Below are 20,827 nucleotides of genomic sequence, written 5' to 3'. Positions count from 1 at the left end.
CCACTGTTGGTGTGTCTCAATCAGAGTCCAAGAGCTCCTTTCTTTAAAAAGATCTCTTACATTTTGTATTTCTGAAAACATAAAGCAGTTTGAGAGAAGATGAAAACAGCTGATCGACACAGGGAGAAAGAAAAGTGAGTAAAACGTGCTCACACGTCGCCCCCTACTGGCAGAAAGTGGAATTACAAAGAGGATTAAAAACAGACTTCATAAAAGTTCAAGTTGTTTTTTTAATCAGTGGTTGTTTACTTCCTTATTACCCCAACAGTGCAGATCAATACCAGAATATTGATATTTGTGGAATCAGGTTTGCTCTGATGTCAGTTCTCATAACGCATTCACATTGTTAACAATATTCACATGACTATTGTAAGAGGTTTTTCATCAAAGCTGTATCAGCAGCTGCATTTTATTACTTCTAATTAATAAACTCAATCATCAAAGGGTTCGTTGATCTTAAAAGATGTCAAAAAAACCTCTTTAAAACACATCAGTTCATCTTTAGGAGGAAAAACTTCAGTTTTTTTTGTTTGCTGTTTGTTTTTCCTCCATCAGTGAACTCAGACATCCATGGAGAGATCAGAGGATTTACAGGATTCAGACTCGGTGACCGGAGGATGTGAGGTTCAGTGGCGGAGCAGCAAATCGACGCCTGCAGCCGCTTAATTAGAAAAACACTAAATCATTTAGGCGATTATTAGATAAGACTATTGATCCCTGTTGTTCCCAGTGCAGCAGACTCCTCTACCCGGCGGCGCCTCTCAGCAGCAGGTACACGGCGCCGACGGTGACGGCGGTGGCGCTGTAGGCGAACGCGGCGTTGTAAAGCGTGTTTGTCCTGATCCGCTCTCCCAGAGTCCTCTGGGTGTCCTCCAGGCGTCTCAGCAGCCCCTCCGAATCCCAGCGATCCGCTCGCTCTGCCGGTTCTGACGGCAGCAGGGCGGCGGTGGCGTCCGAGGCGGTGGCGGCAGCGGCCTCCGGCGGCCGGCTCTCCAGCAGCTTCCTCACTGCGGACAGCTCCCCCTCCACTCGGCCGATGCCCTGCTCCAGATGCCCCAGCTGTGGGGGCAGGGCCTCCAGCAGCGACTCCGTCCTGCGGAGGTCGTTTAAGGCGGAGAGCGGCACGGCGGGCGGCTCGGCCGCGGCGCCGCCGTCCTGGTCCTGCGGGGCGGCGCTCTTCTGGAGGAAGGCCTCGCTCAGGGCCAGCCTCAGGCCGTCGATGAGCGCCTGCAGCTCGGCCTGCTGGGTGCGGTGGTTCCCCGCCTGGACCCTGAGGGCCTCCTGCAGACTCTCCGGACCCTTCTGAGCCTCCAGCAGCAGCGAGCGCAGCTCCTGCGGGACAGACGGGAAACCAGACGCAGCGCCGAGTCACCCACTGATCGCCCCGGTCAACGTCAAAGGGCGCTCTGCCGCTCACACGACACACACAGCGGAATCCACATTTCATCCCGCTTGACCTCCTGAAGGGTCGATATCTATCACTGAGACTGTCGACAAAATATTTTGCCCAAAATAGAGAACAAAAGCAAGAAAAACACTGCAGCAGGCTCCAAAACACAACTTAAAAAACTGAAATGTTCGATACATAAATGCTCAGTTAAGAACATTCACGTGTTAAAGCTACAAAGTGAGGGAGCATAATGACAGCTGAAAAGACTCAAATTAAAAATATATATGTTTGGTATTTAAATAATACAAAATGATCAGAGTGTGAACTCTTCACTGGATTTATATAAGAGGTTTTGAAACCTTCTTGCGACATGTTTTATGGCCACTCAGACTAAATATGGTCACAGTTTTAATCACTCAGTCAGACTGACCAATAAAATCATCGATCATGTGACTTTCTGAGGCGAAGACGTTGAACACAGAACTGTTCTGCTTTAATAACATTCACAGGAATTCAAACAATCGGTTCTGATTTTAATGCACGATGCTGCTATTTATGTCTTCTGTGAGTGAAAATATTCATTGTAATTAGTTTGGAATAGAAAGGAAGTTAATGTGTGTTAACGTCACAATTTATAGACTATTTCTTATGTACTGAAACTCTATTTTACCTTGAGCTTTTTTGCTCACCTGCAGGCGGACGCGGTTGATGTACGTCGACCCCATGACCCCGATCAGGGCTCCCAGCACCGAGCCGATGATGGACCAGTTCTTGGTGCGCTCCGCTCTCGTGCGCTCCTTCTCGTGGCTCTCCCGTACGGCGGCGGAGAACAGGGCGAACTTCTCCCGCTCCGAGCCCTCCGCGCTCTCGTAAGCTGTCCGGAGGCGACGCTCCTCCTGAGGGGGGGGGGGGGGGCCGATGGTTTCTACAGCGCTTCAACATGTGCAGATCAAACTCAACATCCTCACGTGGCTTAGAATGCAGCATTTTCCCACCCAACCGAGTGTCGGGGACTGAAGAAAAATGACAGTTTGTCCAACTTTCCAGAAACACGATGGAAAAGAACATGAGGTCTGCAGAGACTCGGAGCCGTCTGGGCAGACGACACTGTAGGACTCATAACTGCACGCCGGACCGTTTAGCAGAAGCAACGTAGAAGAAGTAACACAATCTATCAGGAGAGGTTCACCTGAAACGCTTGATAAACAGTCTGTCAGCTCAACACATCTGGTCACCCCAAACACGTTAATGCAGGTGAGAATGGATGGATGGATGGAAGGATGGATGGGTGTATTGATGGATGGATGGATGGATGGAAGGAAGGATGGATGGAAGGATGGATGGGTGTATTGATGGATGGATGGATGGAAGGATGGAAGGATGGATGGATGGATGGATGACTGATGGGTGGGTGGATGGATGGATGGACTGACGGATGAATGGATGGATGGACGGATGGATGGGTGGATGGATGGAAGAATGGATGGACAGATGAATGGGTGAACCTCTACAAGGAAGGATTGGTGGATGGATGCATGGTGGATGGACTTATAGACAGAGGGATGGATGGATGGATGGATGACTGATGGATGGATGGATGGACGGATGGATGAATGGATTACTGATGGGTGGGTGGATGGATGAATGGACCTCTACAAGGATGGATGGGTGGATGAATGAATGGATGCATGGATGGATAGATGGATGAATGCACAGATGACTGATGGACGGACGGATGACTGATGGACGGCAGATGGATGGATGGATGGATGGATGGATGGTGGATGACTGATGGATGGATGGATGGATGACTGATGGATGATGAATGGACTTATAGATGTATGGATGGATGGATGGATGGATGGAGGGATCTCAGGGTGTGTGTCTCGGACCTGCAGCAGTTTGTGCTCCAGCGTTGCCAGCTCCAGGTAGTGCGCCTCCTCCCTGGAGACTCTGTCCAGCCGGTCTCTGACCTCCTTCAGCCTGACCTGCAGCGCCTCCAGGCTGCCATGCGCCTCGCGCACCATCCCCCTGGACACCATGAACGCCGACTCGGCCTGGAAATGACACACGACTCTTTCAGAAGACGAAGGATTCAGCTTCACCGTCAGGACACCAGTCGACACATGTCTGAGGCTGGGAGTCGTCTTACTGCCTGCTGACCTCAGTGACCTTTGCCTGAGCATTGCGGACCTCGATCAGTCCCACAAATTCCTCGTACCTCCCCCACCAGTAGTTGACTGTGGCAGTGGCTGTCTCAGCCGACCTTTGACCCCACTGGCGACCTAACTCACCCGCATGCTGAAAAGAGGAGAGAGCAGCAGTTAGTTCATTTAGACAGGCGACGATTCACTGAATTCAAGATTTTAATGCAATTCATGATACTGCAAATGATTTTGTTTTTCCAAATTGTGACAAAATCGTTTTCATTATTTTTGTTAAATCAAACAATGCATCTTCTTTTCAACACTGCATCAAATTAAACTTCTTTTTCAGGTACGATAACTGACCGTAAGGCCCAGACTAAGGTAATTCTTTTAGAAAGGTAAATAAAAAAACTTAAAACATCCTGTCTAAACAAAAATACAATTTCTTTGCTGAATTTTAAAGCAAGTGTCACATAAAATGAAGAAAATCTCTTCAATGAAATATCCAAGGTTAATTGAAATATTTGCAGATTGTTTTGGTTTTGTTCTTTGTGTTTCCACCATTTTCATTTTACGACTTCAGGAAGCCAAACTTCTGCCACACCTCACATTTGAAATCGCCTGAGGCCGCTGTCTGCTCCGATCGCAGTGCCTTTTTTTTTTTTTAATTCATCTCATCTGTCGATTTTTAATCGTCTCATGATGCACTGTGACAACCCCGGTGGTTTGTGTGCGCGGTGCGCCGCCCCTCTCTGTACCTGTAAGGCAACCACAGCACGCTCCTTCACCAGCTCAGCTCCTCCCTTCCCAGCTGGAGGAGGTGGGGGGGTGGTGGTGGGTGGCGGCGGGCCCGGCTGAGGGTGGGCGCTGTAGGTTCGAACCCAAGTGGCCCTGCCAGGCAGCGAGAGGCGGGACAGACAGCCAGAGCCATGAGCCCAGAGACAGATCTGAGCTCCTCTGTACCTGAGAAAAGAAAAAGAGGCATGAATCAGCTGGAGATATCACTACAACATCACTTCTACAAATGGGACTGTTTTTTTGAGAGGTACCTCATTGAACAGGCTCCAGTGTCTGTTCTGATATGAAGCCAAAACCGGAAACAGCCACTGTGGCAACAATGGAGAAGATATTTCATTGGATGAAGCATTGAGAGTCAAAGACATACATTTGATTTAGAAAAATAGTTAAAGACAGTGAAAAAAAGACTAGTGAAGGAAAAGCCCACACAGACTGTATTTTTTGCTTTGTGACATTACAAGTGGAGTACAGTATAATTAACTGAACAAGGTCATCAAATCACATCAAAATATCAAACAATTTATAGAACACTTTTTCATTTTAAAAACCCAAAATGCTGAACAGTGTTAAAAAACTCTTATATCTCACATCACAGTAAATTTTGATAAAATGAATAAGCAATCCAACTTTCTACCTGAACCACAATCTGTCTGTCTTATCGTTTTCTCTCTTTCTATCCCCAAACTCCAACTGGAACAGCAGAAAAACTCCTCCCGAGTCTGATTCTGCAAGTTTCTTCCTGTGTAAAGGGTTTTTTTTTCTTTCCACCGTTGTTCATGGTTCATGTTTCCCCATGTGGAATTGTTGGGTTTTCTCTGTTTAAGTCTCTTAAAACGACTGTTTTGCATTGGCGCGATACAAATAAAAACTGCGGTCAAAAATAAAACATAACTGAATCTAAACTATGAAGCCCTTATTACTGTGCTAAACACACAAAAAACTAAGTCCTGTACACTTCTAATTATGACTGACCGAACAAACAAGAAGCCAGAGTCACCCCAGAAAGACCCATTTTGACCGTATTCCTAAATATGAATTATCTCGGGTTTTATCCTCCAAGGTGAGTCATTTCTTTCCCACCTGGTTAGCATTTAGCTCCGCGTTGCTAACGTCTGCCGACCGGCTGACCAGCTTTTCTTTTGTGTCTAACTTTGTGAGGAATTGTGTAACAAGTCAAAAAAAATGAGGAAGTAGCAAATTAAACATACCTGCTTTCTGTAGTGCTGCCAGTGCTCGCAGAATGAGTTTATTTGAACTATCTTATTATCATCTTCATGTGTGGGGGTTTTCGTTCAGGCATATATGACGGTCATTCCGTTTCCGGTTCACTGGGGTCCTTGTAGCGCGGATTACAGAGGCTGTGCACACGGAAAATACAAAACGTGTTTTTCTTCGTTTGTTGTCACAAAAACATAGTCTTCAGCATGTCTGGCCGGGAAGGTAAGGTCTCATTTAGTGTGGAAAATCCGGTTGTGAGTATAGATGAGCGTGTTACTGTAGGAACAAAAATAATCTTGTATATTAGCCATCGGCTAACCACAGCTGCTAACAGGGCAGTGAGAGCGCGAGCCACCAAACGACATCTAAAATCTGTCTATGATATTCAGTGATATATTCGCGAAATAAGCAATATTTGGTCCAGATTGAAGTATTAGATCAATTAGACCTATCTACTTACAATATATTCTAAACCAGAGTTAGAATAGAGTAGGTGATTGTTTTCTGGTGACATGCAGTACATTGATTATAACCTAAAACTGCCTGTTCGGGTTTCTGTCTTCGTCAAAGGTAACAAAAGGCTTCCGGTGCTTTAAAGGCGTGCTGAGAGCAGGTTGCTGACGTGCGCAGATATATTTAGATAATTGTTTGAGTATCGTGTCACTTTTCTCCCACAGGCTAGTTGTAATGTGTGAGTGTGTGTGGTGTTACACACAATTGGACAGTTTCCCTATGACACTGAGTTAGATTACATCAGAGAATTAAAAGAAATATTGCAAAAATGTTGTCTTTTGCTTTTTTTTTTCTCAGGAGGTAAAAAGAAGCCACTGAAGGCGCCCAAGAAACAGAACAAGGATTTGGACGACGTGAGTGTGTCGTCCTCTGAAACTGTATTCATGATCTTTAAGTGATGTAACCTTCAGGATTGATGTAAAATCAATTCAGATGATCAAAGTTTGTTTTTGAAGAGACATAATCCTTTTCGTGGTAAAGGAGTTTTAATATTAAGTTATTTGCAGCCTTGATTCAAAACAATAAGTATTTTTAAATGAACCAATAGTTTAGTTAGTTAAATGTTAACTGTGTGTATGTGTGTGTGTGTATGTGTGTGTCCGTGTGTGCGCGCAGGATGAAGTGGCCTTCAAGCAGAAGCAGAAGGAGGAACAGAAGGCCTTGGATGCGATGAAGGCCAGAGCTTCAGGAAAAGGACCTCTAGGTAAAGGATGTGCAGAACATGTTGGGCCACTAGTGGGTGTGGTTGTTCATGTAATGATGTGCGCAGAGATCAATACACTGTTGACATGAACAATAGGAGAACATGGACATTTGTATGGATCGACAACAGAGTTGGATTGCTGTTACAGTAACTGTCAACTATAAAACTACCAGTTCCAGAAGAATCTGGACTGGGAGACATAATACTGAAGGAAAACATTGTTGATGTATTTAGTACGACTGTAATGCACATGCACAGTAACAGCATCCCTGCTGTTTACAGACCCTGAGTGTTTTCAAAAAGTTGTGCTTTCAGTGGCTCCGAGCACAGTTGTTGTGTAAACCGCCAGGGTTTCTGTTGGCATTGATGGAGGTGGAGCCAGAGGCTGCTGATAGAGCAGATTCTCTGTCCCGTCTGGCCAAAGTTCGAAACACAGTAACTTAAATCAGCTGTGAATGTTAACAGGTCTGAATCAATATGGCTCCAAACTCAGTTAATTAATTTGTTAGAACAGTGTCTCATGTTGAAGTCAAAATATTACATATTAGCAGGCCTGCTGGTTTTCACAAACCCCTGAAAAATCTGAGCTCTACATTTTGAAATCCAACAACCTGAGCTGCAGTTTCTTTTCCAACACTGTTAAATTACAGTCATGCTTCTGTTGTACATTAGGGGGCAGTATGGAGTCTCTTTAGCCTCTCCTGTCAGTTTTTTCTGATCAGCAATTAACAGTTTGTGGCTATTTATTGGATATTTCATGTTTGTTTTCACTTTAGCTGCTTTTTGATATTCATTTTAATTTGTCCTATTTCTAAAATATAAATTATTTCGTAGTTCAAATGATATTTGATGTTGGGTTTCGAAAGCCTGACTACAATACTAGACTGTTTCTTGGAGTTGTTCCGATTCCAATACCAGTATCGGGAATTGCGCCGATACTGCCGAAAATACTGGCATCAGTATCGGCGAGTACTGGAGTCCAGGCACCGACCCGATACCACGTCATTAATTAAATTAGTAATCTATTTACTGGTCAGCTCCTTTAGCTCCGACACGACTTCTTCTGTAATGTTTTACGGCAGCCTGCATCCCGTTGGTTCCATTACCGCCATCTGCTGGTCGGTAGCTCTGACTCGGTTCTTTGCCGCTGTGCTGCATCTTGCCGTTTTTGAGAAGAAGAGTGGATCACGTGACTGGCGTACAGCGCCCGTTAAAGGAGCCTATATTTTTGTTTAGACTGCAGCTTCTGCTCTTTGGATTTTTATTTTTTGAATGTAACTTCATAGGTTGGTTTTGGACTGTAACATTTTGGAAAGTAATCTTTTAAGTTGCTGTTGAACTACTTTTTGTTACTGTTCTATTTAAACTCCCTGTTCATTTTACTGTTATGTTTGCACCCTAATTAAAAAAAAAAATTCTAGATTTGTTTATTAAGTTACTGTTGCACTGCTGTTATTTATGCTGTTTTATCTAAATGACTTCATTTTACAATATTGTCTTCACTTTATTTAAAAATGCAACAACATATATTCCTAGATTTAAGTTGTCGTTGCACTGCTGTTTAATATTGTTCTATTTAAATTCCCTTTTAATATAAAAATATTGTGGCTGCACTTTATTGAAAATAATTATTCCTAGATTGATTTAGCTCAAGTGCATTTGCACTGCTGTTTTTATACTGTTCTATTTAAAAATAAATGGCTTGAATTTGCTGTATTGATTCATGTTTTAGAGTGTTTAAGCTGAGCCAGGCCTCACCACAGCGATAATCATGTGACAGTCATGCAGGCGAGGCATGGGATTCTTTTATAATATGCTGGTATCAGATCGGTGCTTTGTATCAGCTGATACCAACAGTAAAAGTATCGTAATCGGTATCGGGAGGCAAAAAAATGGTATCGGAACATCTCTACTGTTTCTGGAGGCCATTAACCCAGATTTACCGGTCATCCTGTTTTTACCGTCAGTGTTCAGATGACACACCACAGGTTTGTGTTTAAATGTGAGCCTCTGTTTTCTAAACTTTAATTCTTCTCCTGCCTGTGTTTCTTTCAGCTTGCAATGGCATCAAGAAATCTGGAAAGAAGTGAATCCAGACGGGGTCTGTCTGCTCCCCGAACTCATTTCCCTGCGTCTACCTAGTGAAAAATTAAGTTTTGCTCTGTTTAACACGAACCTGCCGAAGTCCAAACCTACATGTGCTGCTTGGCTGTTCGGCTCCGCCGCTACACTTTAAATGAATTTAAACATTTTCAAGAGGACACACAGACCCCTGACAGCTTTTAATTGGAGGATTTACACTGCTGTGCTTGATACTGAGATCACTTTTAGTCCTAAACATTGACCAAAGCCAGTATTGACAGGCATGAAGCCACTATATCAAACACACAAATCACCCCCAGGCCTCTGTTCTTCTTTCCTCACTTCTGTTGTATTGTAAAGAGGGAGATATCAATAAAGTTTCTTTTGCAATTACTGCTTGTTGTGGTTTTTTTTTTTTTTTTTTTTTTAATGTTTCCCCCAGGTGGCACTTTGGGTTCGGTCTTCACCTCCAGCGGAGGGATATCTTAGAACTCGGTTACTTTTTGCTTTGTCTATTTTTGAATATTTATAATCAGAATAAGCTTTTTAAATACAATGGAAACTGCCAGAGCATGTGAAGCTGAACAAAGTCATCTCAATTTTTTTTTTAAAAATCTGAAACAAATTTGAGTTTCTTTTTCAGTCCTCATTTTAAATTTCACGAACTCTTAGTTTAGGTTTCACAATGTCAAGAGAAACGACAAGAAGTGTGGTTAGTTTAACATGGGAACACAGTTTTTACAAGGTAATCTAGATTATGTTTTGAAAATCACTTGAGATTAAGTGGTTCAAATGTGTTGAATATAATCCTGCTCAACAAAACCATCGGTTGTGTAACTTCCACCTTTATTGCAAGAGTGTTAATCTGCCGGTTGGCTGAATTTACAAACATCTGTCAAGTGTGTCCGTCTGTAAAAAACAGGTCCAGCGTGAAGGCTGGTGGTTACTCAGATTGAACTTTAAAGACCAAAACTTTGAAAAATGAACCATTTGTGATAACTTATTTCAGAATGTGAAAACTAGAGCAGTCACTATGCAGTCATTCAGTGAACAGTCTTTTTGAATATCTGAACATATAAGCAGCAGTTTAAGACCTCATGAACAAGACAACTTTTCAAGTGGAAAGAATGAACCATGTGTAGTTAGCATGTTGGGCCACTAGTGGGTGCTGCTGGTTGGATTTGCAATAAAGCCAAACTCATGCAAGCAGAGAGGAACAGCGAGAAACATTCAGGAGTAAGAGGATTTTCTCAAGAACAGAACACCAAGTTAGATTGTTGTTAAGGTGACGGTCAACTCTGAAACTACCAGGAGAACCTGGACTGGAACCAGGATCAGGAGGACCTGGACTGGAACCAGGATCAGGAGCACCTGGACTGGAACCAGGATCAGGAGGACCTGGACTGGGAGTTATGACATTCTGTAGGAAAATATACTTCTTGTCCGTCTACTGAGCATGTGCTCAACTGCTGCCTTTTTCCCCCTTGGTTACACCTCGGGGGCCATTTTTCAAAAAGTTGTGTCTCCAGTGGCTCCTAGCACCATCGTCGTATAAAAACAATCCAAAATGCAACGGAATTTTTGCGTTTCCACGTGAAGAAGTCATGGTGTAAACGGGGTTGAGGGTTTCAGGATGAGGTATAATCGAACCAGAACCAGAACTGCTCCGGTTGGGTCGGGTCAGGGAGGTTCTGGGTGTAAACGGAGCTCAGTGTCCTGCCAGAGGTTTCATGAAACCTCGTCTCAGGGCTTCATCTTCGCCATCTTGAGGCGCAGGATCTGGATCTCCAGGCTGAGCTTCTCCCTCTCCAGGAGCAGGTTCTCCTTCTTCATCTCCAGCAGATCCTCGCCGACGACCACCAGCCTCTGGGACCGCGGCGGCTCCCAGTCTGCAGGTCCTGCAGGGGAAAAACCAGAAACCAGACCCGCTCAGCTCAGCAGCCACAGCGGCCTGAAGGGAAATGGGTGTGAAGCAGGGGTGCCGCCATTTTCAGACCGAGTGCTGCTTTAAATAAGATCCAGACAGAAACATCCACCGACAGTAAACTGAAAGCCGGATTTCTTTCACTCTGCATCCAAACTGCCAACCTTCTAGAATCTCCGTATTGGTCTGAATACAGGACGACCCTGAAAATGAGGAAAAGAGGTTTAACAGGCCAAGTCTCGATTATGTGATGATAAAGATTTTATTTTCTGGAATTGAGTAAATAAAAACACACGAAACACACACAAACGTTTAACAGTGCAGCTTTACTGGACTTCCTATATGTACTGTACATTCTTAGGCCTTTGGTCTTTATTTACAGTCTCCACTGTCCTCAGTCCATCATCACACCCTGAATAAAACCTCACGCCACGTCTTCAGAATCCCGTCTTATATTCTGACCAATGCAGCAAATCAGTTCCTTCTGATTTCACTCATGTTTACACCTGCATACATTCAGAAATAAAAAAATCCCATCATCTGCAAAGAGCATCACACCTCCAGCATAAAAACATTACTAGTGGGGCGACAGAAGCTTCAGCAGTGCGTTAACAGAAGTGTCTGAGCGCAGTAACAGAAGAGAGAAGTTCTCCAACCGGCGGCTCCTCCGTCAGCCGGACGCTACAGCAGCACACAGTACTGTCCACAGAGTCTGAAACGTGTGACTGCGCTACCGTCTCCATCGTCCGGGGCCTCCGTCAGGGACTTCAGCTCCACCTCCACGGGATAGTGGTCGCTCACTCTGAGAGCCTGAAACACAGCAGGCGGGTTGGAATTCACTGCGAGAGTCACACCGGAGGGGCGGCTGGTAAAACGGTCCAAACCGGATCAGATTTAATCTAAACTGGACTGGATTACTGGTTCATGTTGGTTTGGATTTGAACAACTTCCTGTGTCCTTCACTACATCATATTTAAAGCTCGTCCTGAAGCAGCATTTCTTCTATGTATCGATGATGGTTTCCAGAAGAATTTTAATGAGAAACATCTCACCACAGCTTGAGCTTTAATTTACACCCTCAGACTGAATTTTCCTCTCTGAATCCTGTTTTATTGGCCTGATGTTTTAAAAGGAAGGGAGCGGAGAAGGAAGGAGGCAAAACGCCGCCGCCGACCTGCTCTTCACTCAGCCTGTACGCCGTCTGGAAGTTGAAGGGTTTGGCGGACTGAGGCACCACCGCCTGGAGCATGTCGTCTCCGTAGATCACGATCCTGCACACACACCGACACCCGCCCTGCTCTTTACAGTCCTGTCTGAGAAACGCCGTATGGACGAGCTGTGTGACTGTACCTGTCGTAGGAGTGGTTGTTCCCGGTGCTCGCCGTCGTGTCCACGTCGTCCCCGATCAGCCAGTGGAAGTTGTGGTCGCTGCGGATCCGGATGGTCTTCATGTCTTTCTTGGACACGTAGGAGCCGTCGGCGTTGAAGTCGCCCAGGATCATGATGTTCTGCAGCACAGAGGCCATCGACGGCGCTTTAACACTCAGGAGAACCGAGCTCGCTCAGGAGGAGGGATGTAAACAAGCTGCTCCTCACTGCATCCTGGGATTTCAGCCTTCCACAGGTTTAAGAAACCTGCCGGTTCCTTTAAATTTAACACAACGAGAGATAAACTAATGGATTAGATGCAGATGCATGATGCAGCTGACTGAGGACATTTTGTTTAACGTTTTCTAGTGAAAAATAAACTTTTGTAGGGTTCTGGGAGTCCATTTATCCAAGAATGTGAAACTTTTCTGAAACATCATGTAAACATGAAACTTTCCTGAAATGTTGTAAATGGGGCCTGAAACACTTCCAGTAACAACACTTCCTGATTTGTTACCGCTTCACTCCTGCAGAAACAGCAGGATGTTGTTCCTTCGTGTCTTTTTGTTGACAGTTCTGGTTCTGATCAGCTTCAGCCCTCACTGTTAACATCTCACACCCGATTGAAGCTGTTTTCACACACACTCCTCATTTGCCCATCACTGGTGTGTGAGCGCCACGCGTTGGGGTCGCGCCGGGAGTGTGTGGCCGCGGCGGCCTTACGTCAGTCCTCCACTTCCTCTTCACGTGCTGGAAGAGGTCGTAGAGCTCGTCCAGCTCCTTGTCTGAGTCCTCCGGCTTGGTGTGAACCGGGATCAGGACCAGGTCTTTCAGCACTGCGGGGACACAAAACGTCACGGTTCTGCTCACACTCAAACAAAACAGCTTAAATCAAAACGATCACTTCTGCTTTTCCTTCACTTTAAATGAAGATGCTCTGTTCTGTACACTGACGGAGGAGAGCCTGGTTTCCCGCCCACCTGTGTTGAGGCACCGGAACCTCAGGATGTAGGGGTCTCTGGCAAAAACGTCTCCTTCTCCAGTCTTCTCATCGTCAAACTGATAGCTGCCCACCAAGTCCACCAGGTCGTCCCTACACACACACACACACACATGCTTATAAACATCCGGTCGCCGCTCGCCCCCAGTGAGCCGCTCTCCTCTCTCACCTGTACAGGAACATGAACTGCTCCTTGTAGCGCGTGCGTCCCAGCCGAGTGCTGATCTTCAGGGTGTAGTGATGCCTCCTGTTGGCGCTGGACGGACACACACTGACCGATTAGGCGTTTCGTTTCTTCGCCGTGCTCGTCGCTCACAGAAGCAGACGCTTTGACTCACTGGTTGAGAGCTTCCATGAAGGTTTTGACCGACTCTCCGCTGGCGTCCACCACCTCCAGGATCACGATGATATCATACCGAGACACGATCTGAGAGACGCGGGGGGGAAACGGACTTTCAGACAGCTCCTCCTCTGGTGGAATGAGTTCAGGGGTTCACATTGGTCTGATTCCATGTCAGGATTTTAAATGTTCAACCCCATTTCATCTGCATGGTTTATTATTTATTTGTGATTCTACACATTTAATACTGTGATTCAGTTTTCTAGTTTCTTTGAAGTGACACTTTAAAATGACAGATTTAAGCTCTCCTCTTAATTCAGATGTTATTTCACAACCTCCGCAAATCTACAGGTAACCTGTGATCACTTTGAATCAATAACTTTGCTGCATTTGGCCTTCAAATTACAGCTGAAAGCAGCTCGATATGGTTTCTCCACTATTAACTGGAACATTAAACAACGGAAAAATGATTTGATGCCGGAGTTAGGGCTGTCAAAAGGTTCATTTTTTAAATCACGAGTAAGTAGTTTAAATCACACTTCGAATTGCATTTTTTGAATAGTGTTGTTTTCCATTTGAAGGCAAACCAAACCAAACTAAACTAAACTAAACTAAACTAAACTAAACTAAACCAAACCAAACCAAATTACACTAAACAAAATTAAACTAAACCAAACTAAATTAAACTAAACTAAACTATACTAACTAAATACTAGTTTAAACAGTTAAGTATTCACAAAGCTGCCCTAGGAGCTAGAATGCTGTGGGAAGTACGGTGCACTGAGCCCTGTCCTCTAATGTCTGAATGTTATTCCCTTTAGTCCGTTCATTGCTTTTCACCTGTTGTCCCCCCCTTCGAGGGGGAGTCTTCTCCAGTTTCAGTTGCTGACTCCGTTATCACGAGGGCCTACGAACAAGCTCCGTCCGGACCGGGAGGACACTCCTGTCAGTCCTGCCCGTGGACTGGCTTCGGTTCTACTGCTGGGATCCGTGGTTCTTGTGCTGGACCGTCCAACGGACTGTCCTCAACATTGTCCTAGGCTTTACTTCTTATTGTCTCATGCTAACTGTTGCCAAAGCTGTCCGTCCCTGGGAGAGGGATCCCTCCATACTGTGGTTCTCCCCAAGATTTCTTCTTTTCCCACTGGGTTTTTGGAGTTTTTTCTTGCCGGATGTGAGGGTCGAAGGCGGTGGTTGCTTCGTTCTGTCTCGTTACTGTAAATATTGACATATTACTATTATGCTTATTCACTGCTTTTACTTTTACCGACCAATGTAACATCTTGAAGCCCTCTGAGGCAACTGTTGTTGTGATACTGAGCTATACAAAAATAAATTGATTGACTGATTGAATTGAGTTTTCAGCCCAGACTGTAAAGCAACCATCAGTCCAAACAATCAGGTCTAAAGTTGAATTTAAAGTCATTGTTGAAGCTTCAGCATGGAGACTTCCTGCAGCCACTGAATTCTGACCAGAGCATCTTGATCAGGAATCAGAGAAAGAATTTCCCTTTTCACCTTGTTGGATTTTCTTTCAAATAAAGCGCCATGCAGACCAACTCAATGCAATGTCTCTGTTAAAAATAGTTTTAAAACGGGAAATAAGCCCTAAGCCTAATTATGCGATTAATCATGATTAAAAAAATTAACAGTCACCCCTACTATCACGACTAATGCGATTAACTCTGACAGCCCTAACCAGAATATAATGATGCATTAAATTTATCTCGTTTTCAGTCTGTTTCTGTGAAAACAAACATCGGTTTCATGATTTCGAATCACAGAAACAAGAAACTTTTCTGAAATGAAAACGCAAACCGACGTGTTTCATTGATAGATTGAAATGTTGTGGTGTAAACAGGGCCCGGAATTTTCAGGTTTAATTAGTCGATGTTTTGTTTTAAGCCATAATGAGGATTATTTGTAATCATAAGAAAGACATTTCTAGCATCGATAGATTCTACATTCATTGAAAAAGAAAATCCTTCATTTCCATTTATTTTCCATTTTGACTGACATCTCTTCCTGTGAACCCAGCAGGTTCCAGAGCTGTAAAGGCTGTTTGAGATTCTGCGTGGAGCTTTTTCTCACCTTGATCAGGATCTTGAGGACTTCTGGATCCGACACTTTGCTCCTTCCAAACTTCTGGATGTTGAACGACGCCACCTTCATGATTCCTGCACGCAAACACAACAAAGCGGGTATTTTTGGCGCTCTAATGACTCCATTGTGCCAGCGGAGCGTGCAGAGGCAGGTTCAGCGTTTCCGTTTACAGACCAAGAGCAGCTCTGAGAGAAAAGACAGAAACTGCTGAGAGCAGAACGGCCTCGTAAACGCTGGCAGAGTTTCAGATGATTGTGTGTCGCCGACACGCCGTAAACCTTCAAGGCCTTGTTGTGGTTTAAAAACACGCTATAAAGATGAAACCCGCGCGTCGGTTCGTACGACAGACGTGTGTTTAAAGGGGAATTTACCTTTCTGATACAGTCTGAACATGTTTTAAGGACTAAATTATAATAATTTTAACAGAGCCTGTGTGGAGATGAAGGTGGAAAACCTCATGATTATGAAAAATAAAATAAAAAGAATAGAATTAAATGGATGATAGAAAAGGAAACATGTTTTTTTTAGGAAACAAATCAACTTAAATCCAAGAATGTCTAATAAACTATAATTATTATTGGTTGGTGAAGTGACAACTCCAAAACAGTTGGGATGAAATATTTGAAAACAGAAATGTATTAAAGCACTAAACTCTGGCCTGAAAAACACGAGCCAGAATGACAAATTCTGCTCAAACCAATAGAAATTCCAACAAAACCAGTTAAAAAAAAGTTTGGACACTATTAGATATAAATAAAGCGAAATGCGAAGCTTAGTAAGTCTCTCGAATCCACATTGTATTCTCTGCAGAACAAAAACAACAGATCAGATGAAGAAAAGGAGACATTTTGACATTTCGGCCTATTCTGAAGTGGACTGAAAAGCAGAAACGGTCCGACTGGAGCAGCTGCAGCTCAGACCTCTGACCTGAACGCTGGAGGGCCGATCAGTGAAATTCTCTTCACTGTGCAGAAACTCTTCCTTTATTCTTTCTGTAAAAGTGCTGAAAGTGAAAACACGAAATGTTCGTTGCGTTATGGATGTCTGTTGAAATGATAACGCTGCTCAGAGTCACGGAAAACACCACTTTCTGAAACATTCTGACTCTGTCGTCATGTAAAGGGGTGAAAACAAAACTTTCACTCAGGTACATTTCTTCTGCACGTGCTCAGCAGATGGATGATAGCACACCTGAATTTAATGAATGGATGATGAGGAGTCAATCAATCATTCGATCAGGCGTGTTGGGGGGGGGGGGGGGGGGGGGGGGGCACACTGAAACCCAGCAGGTCTCACATCTGGAGCTGTTCCAGATGTGAGAGAAGCCCACGTGGAAGGTTTTGGTGGAACTGTGTGCTGATTCAAGCTACTCTCAGAGTTTTCGTCCCTGTCCCAACTTGTCCTGCATCGCTGCAGTGGATCTGAACCCCACTTCATCCAAACCCAAACTATTTCACTTTCAAAATCTGAGATGTTGTTTATGTTCTGTTGGGAATTAATACATGTGTTTAAGAGATTTAGAAATCAATGCATTCTGTTTTAATTTTGTGACAAATCTCGTCAGAACTTTGTGAAGACAAACAGCAGGAAGCCTGTTTTGGGATTTCTGCTAAAAATGCTGTGAGGCCCCAAATTCCAGCTTTCATCCTCCTTCAGCCATCTGCTTCATATAAGCTGCAACAAGACCCATTACAGTTTCACCGTCCCGAACGTTCAGCTTTGAAGCCTCTGAACCAGCTCGATGTTCGCTCCATACCTCACACTTTTAAAGACAAACAGCTTCCATAACGCTTCAACTATTTCGATCACTGAGTCAGTCTGGAGTATTTACGATCCACTCAGATGCTTTAATCTACACGCAGCACTTCCACGCCAATATGTTGTTTTAATACTTCTATTTATTGCGTATTTCGGCTCTTCAACACACCCATATCAAAAGACCGCAATCTTACAAAGTCCAGTAATGAGCCTAACGTGCTGTTTACACCAACATGTAGGACACATTGTTTTTTGTGTTTTCTTTCAGAAAAAAATCCAAAAAAGTGTTTTGTCCACGGTTTGCACGATGACAGAGTTGAAGCATTTTCAGTGTTTCCGAGCCTCATTTGTTCATGTAAACAGGCAAAACATGACACAAGATTGGCATTTTCACACAAAAACATTGTGAAAAAAAGTCCTAAAACATGCAGAAAGGCCGGGGATCCAGGATTGGGGGCTGGAAACTCCGACTTTACATCAAACATCTTGAATGAAAACAGCCGCAGCGCGGCTGGATTCACCTGACAGTGACTCAGTCTAACTTGTTTTTATTTCCATTTCTGTGGAAGTCGCCCGACGAGTTCCTGTCTGACGTTTAACCGGGGGATCTGAAGATACACACACACTCACACACTGTGTGTGTCATTGTGGTGTAAGCATGAGATCAGATGTCAGTATTGTTGATCTGACGAGTTTCCACCTCTTGTGTAACACTATGAGTCTTTCTTTGGCCGACAACTGACGCCTGGTCAGGAGACGATGTGGAACTCAGTCTGATGTTTTCACCGTTCAGAACACTTAAAATCTTCCTTTTTATTCTATGTGAAGTTTCTGATTAACCAATAACAGACTTAACTTTATAATATTTTGAACAAAATGCAGTCTGTTGATGCGTTAGTGCATTATTCACTGCAGGTTATATTCTAAGTATTTTTATTTCCACAGAAATCACCAACCAGCGATACAATAACTTAGAAAATCATCAGCAAAATGTTGCCATTGAAATACCTTATTGGCTTTATTACAGTTAAAAAGGTATGAACATTTTCACATGAAGGACTTGGGCGCCGTTTACATGACAACGGTGCTGAAACGGCGAATCTGAAAACACGACTTTCTGAGAACGGCTCCCGAGGCGGAAGTTTTTAAAAATGCCCCGGCGGTGCTTAACGTGCTGCTGGTATATCTGACAAAGTCAGAGTGCTTTTCACTGATGACCAACCCAACCCGACGCTAGGAAGAGCTTGTTTGAGTTATCTCTAGTCACCATCATATTTGATCGCAGGCATTTCCTGAGTTGATAAGAAACTAGTTTCCAAGTTCCAGGTTTCTGTCGAGCTGCATGCACCAGCTTGTAAACAGCATTCTTTCAGTCTGTAGAAAACAAACTGTGTCACTGCAAACATGAAGACTCAGGGCTGAAACTTCCTGTCATGGCGCCGATGTTCAGACATGAGAATGTGACGGACTGAGGAATGGAAAAGACAGAATGACGACCCGTCCATCCGCCCCCACCTCCTCCTCTCCCCATGTAAAGGTGCTGAACCCCGTTTGTGTCAAGAAGGACACCAGAAAACTAACCAAGTCCACAGCGACTCTTGGAATAAAGGAGGTTAAACCCAGGTTAAGACATTTTTGTACTGGAAGGCCTTTAAACCTTTAACTTGTTACATTTCACAATGTTTTAGTGTTTTATCGTGTCCACTGTGAAGCACTTTGTGGTTCTGTACTTGTGAGAGGTGTTGACTTTCTTACTTTCTTCTAATCTAGTTGTGATTATAGAGAACCTGCCTGCAGATACAAGCTTTAAGGTTTCAGGAAATATTTCACTTGAGATTTATAGCTAATCCTGGAATCCACAGGCCGACACGTCCTGAGGGAGGCTCTCGGTTCAGGCTCAGGTGACAAGCTGACATTTCCTCTGGTGTCAGTGCAAAAGTCACGATTTCAATAAACGTTTAAATGTCTTTCTAGTTGGTACCAGAAATGTTTGTCAGATAGTTTTATTCATAATAAGGCTTTGACCAGCTGCTAGCAGGGCCGGCGACTCTCGGACCACTTTGACCATGTTTTTAATCCAGAGACACGGCGATCCGGACCAGCCGGAGAAGAAAGACCTCATGACACGGACCTCCAGACCAAGAACCTCGTGTTCCAGAGACACTGATTTAAGGACTCAAGGACCAGGATGGTCATCCAGCCAGTATGTCCACATTCGGTCATGTTTAGGACATTTTTTAAAACACTGACAACACGTCACTAGAAGACAGAAACAGAAAGTCATATAAAATGTGTGACTTCGCTCAGTTCCTCCTTTTCTAAGTAATAAGACTGGATGGTAATACAAGCTCTTCAAAAGTTCTTTTAACATCATTTTCTATCTTTTAATGACGCCTCAGAGAAGAACTTGGTTTCAATGAGTCAATTAATATCCCATGAAGCCTAAGAGAAAGACTGTGTGCTGTCATAAACGGACGGGGGAGCTGCCAACGCTCTGCACCAAAGGCAGTTTGTCTCAGGGTTACAACCGTCCTGCACACATGGTTTAGAAAATCGTGATGATGAAACACATTTTCTTCCTCCGGCAAACATTTGAGGAAAACAAAGCAGAAACCGAACATCTCGCCAAACACGGCCTGAGTGACTCCACTGAGCAAACTCACCTGTCTGTGTGCACACAAAGGAAAAGCAGGGCTGCAAGCAGACATGTTAATCCTCCCAGGTATTCAGAGCCCTCAAGAAAAACAAAGTTGTTTCTCACCTGCAGGAGGAGGAGGAGGAGGAGGAGGAGGACCTGCTGCTGAGACGACCTCAGACCAGAAGAGCTCCCTCACAGTCAGGATTCCTTTAAGAGAACAGACGGAGGGAAAGGCTCACACACTTGACTCTGCCTTCAAGGCCTGAGGCTCAACATTCAGCAGAGGGTCACCAGCAGCACCGCGATTGGTCGACAGCCAACCAATAGAGAAGGCAGGATCAAGCCCGAGAGAGGGAAAACAAAGTGACACAAATGTCCCGCCCCGTGTGTGTGTGTGTGTGTGTGTGTGTGTGTGTGTGTAGGCCCACCTTTCTGTTGGGAACAGGAGCCAGGAGTCAGTTGAAGCTGCTTTCATCCGTCCCTCAGGTCCCGAGAGTGAAAGAATATTCTGGTAAAGCAGCGTTTACGTGTGAGACAGACAGGAAGTGCGTCTGCTGCCGAGCAACAATCAGATGAGGAAGTGGTTTCCCTCCCAGACGACCTGAGGCTGGCGACGCTGTGCACGTGACTGAAGGCTGCGCAGCATCTGAGCCGTTCGCTCTGGCTGGTGCACCTGTAACATCTGTTCACACTCAGTGAAAACTCCTTTCTCTTTTTAAAGATCCACACGGAGTGTGTCGACGGGCTTTGAACTTCAAAACTCAAAGAATGTATATTTTATCATTTCTAACAGACTTTTTTTAGATTTAATTATTTTAACTGTTAATTTGCCACATGTATGAAAT

At 44.3% G+C, this 20,827-nt stretch overlaps 3 protein-coding genes across 7 annotated transcripts; 1 reads left to right on the top strand and 2 right to left on the bottom strand.

Annotated features, from left to right (window-relative positions):
* Positions 1 to 221: 221 nt before the first annotated feature.
* ccdc51 (coiled-coil domain containing 51) lies at positions 222 to 5,634 on the bottom strand. Its single transcript, XM_030091539.1, has 7 exons — positions 5,544 to 5,634; positions 4,587 to 4,643; positions 4,296 to 4,500; positions 3,554 to 3,691; positions 3,283 to 3,447; positions 2,080 to 2,286; positions 222 to 1,332 (listed from the first exon to the last, which is right to left on the bottom strand). The coding sequence occupies exons 2-7, from the start codon at positions 4,589 to 4,591 to the stop codon at positions 745 to 747; spliced, it is 1,308 nt and encodes a 435-aa protein (XP_029947399.1). The 5' UTR covers positions 4,592 to 4,643; positions 5,544 to 5,634; the 3' UTR covers positions 222 to 744.
* Positions 5,635 to 5,637: 3 nt separating this feature from the next.
* tma7 (translation machinery associated 7 homolog) lies at positions 5,638 to 9,246 on the top strand. The gene is made up of 4 exons (XM_030091545.1): positions 5,638 to 5,775; positions 6,364 to 6,419; positions 6,682 to 6,769; positions 8,825 to 9,246. The coding sequence occupies exons 1-4, from the start codon at positions 5,760 to 5,762 to the stop codon at positions 8,857 to 8,859; spliced, it is 195 nt and encodes a 64-aa protein (XP_029947405.1). The 5' UTR covers positions 5,638 to 5,759; the 3' UTR covers positions 8,860 to 9,246.
* An 11-nt stretch (positions 9,247 to 9,257) lies between these two features.
* Positions 9,258 to 20,550, bottom strand: dnase1l4.1 (deoxyribonuclease 1 like 4, tandem duplicate 1). Of its 5 annotated transcripts, XM_030091542.1 has the most exons (12): positions 20,411 to 20,550; positions 20,106 to 20,189; positions 16,514 to 16,589; positions 15,575 to 15,660; positions 13,482 to 13,570; positions 13,313 to 13,399; positions 13,124 to 13,236; positions 12,867 to 12,979; positions 12,126 to 12,283; positions 11,950 to 12,046; positions 11,510 to 11,585; positions 9,258 to 10,749 (listed from the first exon to the last, which is right to left on the bottom strand). In XM_030091542.1, the coding sequence occupies exons 4-12, from the start codon at positions 15,653 to 15,655 to the stop codon at positions 10,595 to 10,597; spliced, it is 969 nt and encodes a 322-aa protein (XP_029947402.1). In that variant the 5' UTR covers positions 15,656 to 15,660; positions 16,514 to 16,589; positions 20,106 to 20,189; positions 20,411 to 20,550; the 3' UTR covers positions 9,258 to 10,594. The 5 variants fall into 5 exon arrangements, with proteins under 5 accessions (XP_029947402.1, XP_029947400.1, XP_029947403.1 ...); XM_030091540.1 differs by lacking the exon at positions 16,514 to 16,589; XM_030091543.1 differs by lacking the exons at positions 20,106 to 20,189; positions 20,411 to 20,550 and adding an exon at positions 20,008 to 20,025.
* Positions 20,551 to 20,827: the final 277 nt, after the last annotated feature.

This window comes from Salarias fasciatus, chromosome 5 (assembly GCF_902148845.1).
Source record: "Salarias fasciatus chromosome 5, fSalaFa1.1, whole genome shotgun sequence".
In the NCBI taxonomy this organism is placed as follows: domain Eukaryota; kingdom Metazoa; phylum Chordata; class Actinopteri; order Blenniiformes; family Blenniidae; genus Salarias; species Salarias fasciatus.
The sequence above is the reverse complement of the archived record's forward strand: the minus strand, read 5'-3'. Positions and strand labels throughout refer to the sequence as shown.

Excerpts from the sequence above, each read along its gene's own strand:
- tma7 (XM_030091545.1), top strand. Across the intron at positions 6,420-6,681 it reads AGAACAAGGATTTGGACGAC|GATGAAGTGGCCTTCAAGCA; the intron begins GTGAGTGTGTCG and ends GTGTGCGCGCAG. Across the intron at positions 6,770-8,824 it reads TTCAGGAAAAGGACCTCTAG|CTTGCAATGGCATCAAGAAA; the intron begins GTAAAGGATGTG and ends TGTTTCTTTCAG.
- ccdc51 (XM_030091539.1), bottom strand. Across the intron at positions 3,692-4,295 it reads GTGCTGTGGTTGCCTTACAG|CATGCGGGTGAGTTAGGTCG; the intron begins GTACAGAGAGGG and ends TCCTCTTTTCAG. Across the intron at positions 1,333-2,079 it reads TCAACCGCGTCCGCCTGCAG|GAGCTGCGCTCGCTGCTGCT; the intron begins GTGAGCAAAAAA and ends TCTGTCCCGCAG.
- dnase1l4.1 (XM_030091542.1), bottom strand. The coding sequence starts at position 15,655 with ATGAAGGTGGCGTCGTTCAACATCCAGAAGTTTGGAAGGAGCAAAGTG. Across the intron at positions 12,980-13,123 it reads GTTCCGGTGCCTCAACACAG|TGCTGAAAGACCTGGTCCTG; the intron begins GTGGGCGGGAAA and ends GTGTCCCCGCAG. Across the intron at positions 12,047-12,125 it reads AACAACCACTCCTACGACAG|GATCGTGATCTACGGAGACG; the intron begins GTACAGTCACAC and ends GTGTGTGTGCAG.